This window comes from Pangasianodon hypophthalmus, chromosome 9, assembly GCF_027358585.1.
Source record: "Pangasianodon hypophthalmus isolate fPanHyp1 chromosome 9, fPanHyp1.pri, whole genome shotgun sequence".
Taxonomy (NCBI): domain Eukaryota; kingdom Metazoa; phylum Chordata; class Actinopteri; order Siluriformes; family Pangasiidae; genus Pangasianodon; species Pangasianodon hypophthalmus.
The window spans coordinates 30,318,454-30,326,572 of NC_069718.1; the positions used below are offsets into that span (position 1 = coordinate 30,318,454).

The following is an 8,119-nucleotide window of genomic DNA, read 5'->3' on the forward strand; positions in this document are numbered from 1 at the left end:
TTTGAAATCAGCACTTCTCTTGGAACAACAGTGAACACGCCTGCCACTACCAATATGAGCCTAACCACCACTGCTTCCCCCACTACAAGTTTTGAAATCAGCACTCCTCTTGGAACAAATGTCAACACGCCTGCCACTACCAATACCAGCCTAACCACCACTGCATCTGCCACTACAAGTTTTGAAATCAGCACTTCTGTTGGAACAAATGTCAACACGGCTGCCACTACCAATACCAGCCTAACCACCACTGCATCCCTCACTACAAGTTTTGAAATCAGCTCTTCTGTTGGACCAAATGTGAACACACCTGCCACTACCAATACCAGCCTAACCACCACTGCTTCCCCCACTACAAGTTTTGACATCAGCACTACTCTTGGAACAACTGTCAACACGCCTGCGACTACCAATACCAGCCTAACCACCACTACATCTGCCACTACAAGTTTTGAAATCAGCACTTCTGTTGGAACAAATGTCAACACGCTTGCCACTACCAATGCCAGCCTAACCACCACTGCATCCCCCACCACAAGTTTTAAAATCACCCCTTCTATTGGAACAAATGTCAACACGCCTGCCACTACCAATACCAGCCTAACCACCACTGCATCCCCCACTAAAAGTTTTGAAATCAGCTCTTCTGTTGGAACAAATGTCAACATGCCTGCCACTACCAATACCAGCCTAACCACTACTGCATCCCCCACTATAAGTTTTGAAATCAGCTCTTCTGTTGGAACAAATGTCAACATGCCTGCCCCTACCAATACCAGCCTAACCACCACTGCATCCCCCACCACAAGTTTTGAAATCAGCACTCCTCTTGGAACAAATGTCAACATGACTGCCACTACCAATATCAGCCTAACCACCACTGCTTCCCCCACTACAAGTTTTGAAATCAGCACTTCTGTTGGAACAAATTTCAACATGACTGCCACTACCAATAGCAGCCTAACCACGACTGCATCCCCCACTACAAGTTTTGAAATTACACCTTCTATTGGAACAAATGTGAAGACGCCTGCCACTACCAATACCATCCTAACCACCACTGCTTCCCCTACTACAAGTTTCGAAATCAGCACTTCTGTTGGAACAAATGTCAACATGACTGCCACTGCCAATAGCAGCCTAACCACCACTGCTTCCCCCACTACAAGTTTTGAAATCACCCCTTCTATTGGAACAAATGTCAACATGCCTGCCACTACCAATATCAGCCTAACCACAACTGCATCCCCCACTACAAGTTTTGAAATTACCCCTTCTATTGGAACAAATGTGAAGACACCTGCCACTACCAATACCATCCTAACCACCACTGCTTCCCCTACTACAAGTTTTGAAATCAGCACTACCCTTGGAACAAATGTCAACACGCCTTCAACTACCAATACCAGCCTAACCACCACTGCATCCCCCACTACAAGTTTTGAAATCACCCCTTCTATTGGAACAAATGTCAACATGTCTGCCACTACCAATAGCAGCCTAACCACCACTGCTTCCCCCACTACAAGTTTTGAAATCAGCACTACTCTTGGAACAAATGTCAATACGCCTTCCACTACCAATACCAGCCTAACCACCACTGCATCCCATGCTACAAGTTTTGAAATCACCCCTTCTATTGGAACAAATTTTAACACGCCTGCCACTACCAATACCATCCTAACCACCACTGCATCCCGCACTACAAGTTTCGAAATCAGCACTCCTCTTGGAACAAATTTTAACACGCCTGCCACTACCAATACCAGCCTAACCACCACTGCATCCCTCACTAAAAGTTTTGAAATCACCCCTTCTGTTGGGACAAATGTCAACACGCTTTCCACTACCAATACCAGCCTAACCACCACTGCTTCCCTCACTACAAGTTTCGAAATCACCCCTTCTATTGGAACAAATGTCAACACACTTGCCACTACCAATACCAGCCTAACCAACACTGCTTCCGCCACTAAAAGTTTTGAAATCAGCACTTCTGTTGGAACAAATGTCAATACACTTGCCACTACAAATACGAGCCTAATCACCACTGCATCCCTCACTACAAGTTTTGAAATCACCCATTCTATTGGAACAAATGTCAACACGCCTGCCACTACCAATACCAGCCTAACCACCACTGCTTCACCCACTACAAGTTTTGAAATCAGCACTTCTGTTGGAACAAATGTAAACATGCTTGCCCCTACAAATACCAGCCTAACCACCACTGCTTCCCCCACTAAAAGTTTTGAAATCAGCACTTCTTTTGGAACAACTGTCAACACCCCTGCCACTACCATTACCAGCCTAACCACCACTGCTTCCCCCACTACAAGTATTGAAATCACCCCTTCTATTGGAACAAATGTCAACATGCTTGCCACTACCAATACCAGCCTAACCACCACTCCATCCCCCACTAAAAGTTTTGAAATCAGCACTTCTGTTGGAACAAATGTCAACATGACTGCCACTACCAATAGCAGCCTAACCACCACTGCTTCCCCCACTACAAGTTTCGAAATCACCCCTTCTGTTGGAACAAATGTCAACATGTCTGCGACTACCAATACCATCCTAACCACCACTGCTTCCTCCACTAGAAGTTTCGAAATCACCCCTTCTATTGGAACAAATGTCAACATGTCTGCGACTACCAATACCATCCTAACCACCACTGCTTCCCCCACTAAAAGTTTTGAAATCAGCACTTCTTTTCGAACCACTGTCAACACCCCTGCCACTACCAATACCAGCCTAACCACAACTGCATCCCCCACTACAAGTTTTGAAATCACCCCTTCTATTGGAACAAATGTGAAGACGCCTGCGACTACCAATACCATCCTAACCACCACTGCTTCCCCCACTACAAGTTTCGAAATCACCCCTTCTATTGGAACAAATGTCAACTTGTCTGCGACTACCAATACCAGCCTAACCACCACTGCATCCCTCACTAAAAGTTTTCAAATCACCCCTTCTGTTGGGACAAATGTCAACACGCTTTCCACTACCAATACCAGCCTAACCACCACTGCATCCCCCACTACAAGTTTTGAAATCACCCCTTCTATTGGAACAAATGTCAACATGCCTGCCACTACCAATACCAGCCTAACCAACACTGCTTCCGCCACTACAAGTTTTGAAATCAGCACTTCTTTTGGAACAACAGTGAACACGCCTGCCACTACCAATATCAGCCTAACCACCACTGCATCCCCCACTACAAGTTTTGAAATCCGCTCTTCTGTTGGAACAAATGTCAACACGCCTGCCACTACCAATACCAGCCTAACCACCACTGCTTCCCTCACTACAAGTTTCGAAATCACCCCTTCTATTGGAACAAATGTCAACTTGTCTGCGACTACCAATACCAGCCTAACCACCACTGCATCCCTCACTAAAAGTTTTCAAATCACCCCTTCTGTTGGGACAAATGTCAACACGCTTTCCACTACCAATACCAGCCTAACCACCACTGCATCCCCCACTACAAGTTTTGAAATCACCCCTTCTATTGGAACAAATGTCAACACGCCTGCCACTACCAATACCAGCCTAACCAACACTGCTTCCGCCACTACAAGTTTTGAAATCAGCACTTCTTTTGGAACAACAGTGAACACGCCTGCCACTACCAATATCAGCCTAACCACCACTGCATCCCCCACTACAAGTTTTGAAATCCGCTCTTCTGTTGGAACAAATGTCAACACGCCTGCCACTACCAATACCAGCCTAACCACCACTGCTTCCCTCACTACAAGTTTCGAAATCACCCCTTCTATTGGAACAAATGTCAACACGCTTGCCACTACAAATACGAGCCTAATCACCACTGCATCCCTCACTAAAAGTTTTGAATTCGGCACTTCTGTTGGAACAAATGTCAACATGACTGCCACTACCAATACCAGCCTAACCACCACTGCATCCCCCACTACAAGTTTTGAAATCAGCACTCCTATTGGGACAAATGTCAACACGACTACCAATGCCCTCCTTACCACCACTGCTTCTCCCTCTACAAGTATCAAAATTACCACTTCATTTGAAAACATGTCCAGTGTCACTGTCAACCCATGTCATGGTGTAGACAGGTGAGCTGTGGTTTGATAAAATCAAAAAAGTGTGTAATTTAGAAAGTAGTAACAAGACAATAATTCTTCCTGTAATAATTTACTTATTTTCTCCACAGTCAAGCAATTGAGACTACGCTCTTGTATGGAAATGCTTCTGCAGTACTGTGCAACTTCAGCATCACTGAATATGCCTGTTCATCAGTGAGCCATCTAATAACCAGTTGCAAAATTCCTGTCCTGAATTTGAGCCTTGTTTAATAATTGTTTGTCTGTCATTTGACTACATAAAAATCTTTTCATCTTGCATGTTCTTGTGTTTCAAGGTTGCTGTTCTGTCCACTGATGATCTAGCCAAAGTGCTAACATGTAAACTGACAGGCAGCATAAAGTACCCTCAAGAAGTTTGGAAACTTTTCTTCCACAATTTCCCTGCACCTTTGGATGAAGCCCTGGACAAGGTTTACAATGTGGTATGAAAATTTGAGTGGCACTGTAGTATAAAAATAAAAATTTCTTTGGAACTATATATTGTAAGTATTTTTTCTTGTAGACCCTCAGCAGTGTTGAGGCTGACCCAAGTATACTTAATGCTATCGGGGAGGTGATAATCAATGAATTCACCGCAACACAGCTGAAGAATGCCACTTTTGTCAACAAGTGGTTCCAGATGAAGCTCAGGCCCTTTTTGTCATCAGTGTCCATAGACTTTCTTTCTAGCCTCAGTTCCAAGAAGTTCAGCTGTGAGACCTACCAAATTGTGTAAGTATGAATGTGAGCACTCTATAGGTCTTATTTGGGACATAGCGATGAAGTACTTCACGACAAAATCTGATCTGTTTTCATCCAATTTAGGGTGAAGGCTCTTAGTAGTCAAGAGTCACTCATGAAGGTGGAACAAAAGCAGTCTGTCGTTACTTCTTTCATCTTTCCCTTTCTCTCAAGAGCTGACCTGCCAGGTACATAGACCCCTTTTACTTGTTTTAATACAGAAAACTGGCAGTCTTTGACTTGTCTGATTTGATTGATTACCATACTGGTCTCTGATTATTTTAGATCCTGGCTGTGTTTCCAACACTTACGGCAGCAATAACTGGCTTGAAAAGAACCTTGGCAAATTCTCCAATTATGCCCCCTTGGATCAGATTAAAATTCTAAATGCAAATTTCTCCAGTGTAAGTAAGATCATGCACATTCATTATGGGTTTTCTATGAGCTATAAATCAGCAGTAACAGCTATTTTCAAGACTTTGTTGGGGAAGAACTCTCAGCTGTTATGTACCACTGTCTCCATGTTACTTTTTAGCACAGCTCAGAAGATGTGGTGTAAACTTGACATGTGTGTTTTGTCCTGCAGGTTGCAGTGTTAGGCTTACTGTCCAGTGAGCAGAAGGCACAGTTCATCTTGCAGCCAGATTCAGGAGTGTTGGGAAATGACTCTGTGTTTAGAGAGGTGTTTAGCAGTGTGATCACATCTTTAGGTCGGAATCAACTTGGCAGCTTCTTCACAGTCTTCCACCAGACTGCAATACAAGTGAGGATCTCTGTAGTCTACAAACCAGGGCACATTTCTTTTCGCAATAAGACACGTTTATTCTATGCATACTAATTGATGAAGTCCGAGTGTGTCCAGACTGTTAATCCGTGCTGCTGTGTGTTTGCAGATGAACATGACTAGCATTCCTTCAGCAATATCACACACCATTCTGAACATGACACTCTTGGATCTGGTGCCTCACTTCCAAAGTTTCAGCCCAGGGGACTTTGCCCTGTGGTTCCAGACTTACCTTTCCTTCTTCCTTTCTGGGATTGGTCCAAACACCCTGTCGATCATCCCCATGAACATCAGCTGTGACTCCTACAGAGAGATGTGAGCTCCTCCTCAACATGAACGCACAGATCAATTCTTTACTTTCTTTGATTTTTAACTTGTTTACTTCTATGTCGTTGTGTTTACAGAGTGAAAGGACTTGATAATGTGTACAGTGACCTCTCCACAACACAGTCCGATACTGTCTTCAATTACACACAAGACTATCTCAAGTACCAGTCCAGCCAAGGTCTGTGTGTGTGTGTGTGTGTGTGTGTGTGTTGGGGGGGGGGGTTTGTTTCAAGTGTGCATGTTCTTGCTTGTGTATTTGCTGACTCAGCCTAGTCCAGTGTGCAGGCAGTGATCAGTAGATGTGATTGGCAGATGAAGAATTTGGGCTAAGTCAGGAGTGTCCCACATTCACTGATCTAAAATCAATCTGAATTCAGCACAGACTTTTTTCATTAGTGGCCTATATTGCCTCACAGGCCTGAGCTGCTACAGCAGAGGAAGCTTCTACATGCTCCTGAAACAGATGTTCCTCAATTTTGGATTCCCTGACCTGAAAGATTTCCTGTCTCTGATCCCAGCTGACAGACAGGCAGAGGTATTTCTGCTCTACAACACTGATCGTGTCAGTGAGTCGCTCACTAATAGTTTAAGCGGCAGCCAATGAACTGTCAACATCTCCCTCTGTAACGAGTGTGTTGTCTCTGCTCTGTGTCCTCTAGCTTTTGGGCTCCATCTCTCCGGAAGAACTCAGAGAGTTTCTGAACAGGCCAAACACAGTAATTGATGGTTCTGAGCTCTGCACACTCCTCAACAACTACAATAGAACCAATCAATACCTGGAGATGGTACACCTGTCTTCATTTCACATACCCTTTTAGTCCATCTGGATTACTTGCCTTTATTATATCAGGATTAGCTCATAGAATAACCCCTGTTTCTCTCTACAGGAGTCTGTTTTATCCTCAGCTTTGGCCAGCCACACGTTGGAGTGTGTGTGGCCTCGTGCTCTCAATGCCTCATCTCAGGCTGATGTAGAACAGTGGTTTAAGGTCACACTGGTTCACTACCTGCCCTACCTCAGTTCTCAGCTCATCAGCTCTGCCCAGCTCAGTGGAGCCTCCTGTCTGTCATACAGGAAACTGTGAGTATTTGTTTGATGTACCATTACACAGGGCTGTCAGCACAAACACTGCCCCCTGTCTCTTGGCTAAAAAATTGAGGATCTGTACTAAAATCACTTCTATACGTATATATGTATGTATGTATAAATGTGTGTTTGTGTGTGTTTGTGAGCAGGGTGTCTATCCTGGGGGACAACTACAATTTTTACACAACTGATTTCACCCCAGCTGATGTGTATAGCTCCATAAAAGTGTATCTGAACAGCAGCGGTAAGAATAACTACATCTCTCTTCTCTCTCTCTCTCTCTCTCTCTCTCTCTCTCTCTCTCTGCTGAATAGTACTGCATATCCTTCAATCCAAGCAATCCACGCTTCATTTCCTATAATTGTGTGTGCACAGTATGTGAGTCTCAACATAACTATCTGTATGTGTATCTTGCAGATGGCAGCCCCCGCTGCTATAACTCCTCAGATCCTCTTCTGAACTCCACTGCCTGGTTTGCTGACCACATCGGATTCTTCATCACTTTCATTAACCTCGCTGACCTGCAGTCATTCCTACCAGGAAACATGGTAACATACTAACACACACACACACACACACAAAAACTCACACACCAACAAACAAACATACCTGTAATCATACATGTTAGTCATTCAGACATTTACACACATGATTATTTCTGCTCATCTACATATAATGTATTATCTACCTAACACAACACACACCCATAGTGACGTATTAATGTGTGTGTTTTATTGTGTCCTTTAGACGAGTGTGTTCCTGCAGAATGCAGAAAATCTTCAGCTGTTCAACAACCCAGGAATTTCAGCCAGTGTCCTGGAGTACTACACAACAGAGTTATACATCCAGAATCCTGACTTCAGCCCACTCGGGTAACACTCCACACTAACAACTACTTATTCTATTTATTCATCCAGCCTCATCAATTCAACCCCCTTAGGTAACGGACTACATACAAGCAATAAATATATTTGTACGCATTTTTAAAAGGTTGTTTGTGATCTTATAGATTGCCAGCTGAGCTGCTGTGTCGAACTCCTTCCTCCGCGTTTGTTCATC

At 44.0% G+C, this 8,119-nt stretch overlaps 1 protein-coding gene across 1 annotated transcript; it reads left to right on the forward strand.

The window, feature by feature from the left end:
- Positions 1 to 3,741: 3,741 nt before the first annotated feature.
- Positions 3,742 to 5,980, forward strand: LOC128318927 (uncharacterized). Its single transcript, XM_053237120.1, has 8 exons — positions 3,742 to 4,112; positions 4,211 to 4,295; positions 4,418 to 4,564; positions 4,645 to 4,853; positions 4,947 to 5,050; positions 5,148 to 5,266; positions 5,449 to 5,625; positions 5,756 to 5,980. Exons 1-8 carry the CDS (start codon positions 3,907 to 3,909, stop codon positions 5,963 to 5,965), a joined length of 1,257 nt encoding a protein of 418 aa, XP_053093095.1. The 5' UTR covers positions 3,742 to 3,906; the 3' UTR covers positions 5,966 to 5,980.
- The last annotated feature ends 2,139 nt before the right edge of the window (positions 5,981 to 8,119 follow it).

Excerpts from the sequence above, each read along its gene's own strand:
- LOC128318927 (XM_053237120.1), top strand. The coding sequence starts at position 3,907 with ATGACTGCCACTACCAATACCAGCCTAACCACCACTGCATCCCCCACT. Across the intron at positions 4,113-4,210 it reads CCATGTCATGGTGTAGACAG|TCAAGCAATTGAGACTACGC; the intron begins GTGAGCTGTGGT and ends TTTTCTCCACAG. Across the intron at positions 5,626-5,755 it reads TCCACCAGACTGCAATACAA|ATGAACATGACTAGCATTCC; the intron begins GTGAGGATCTCT and ends GTGTGTTTGCAG.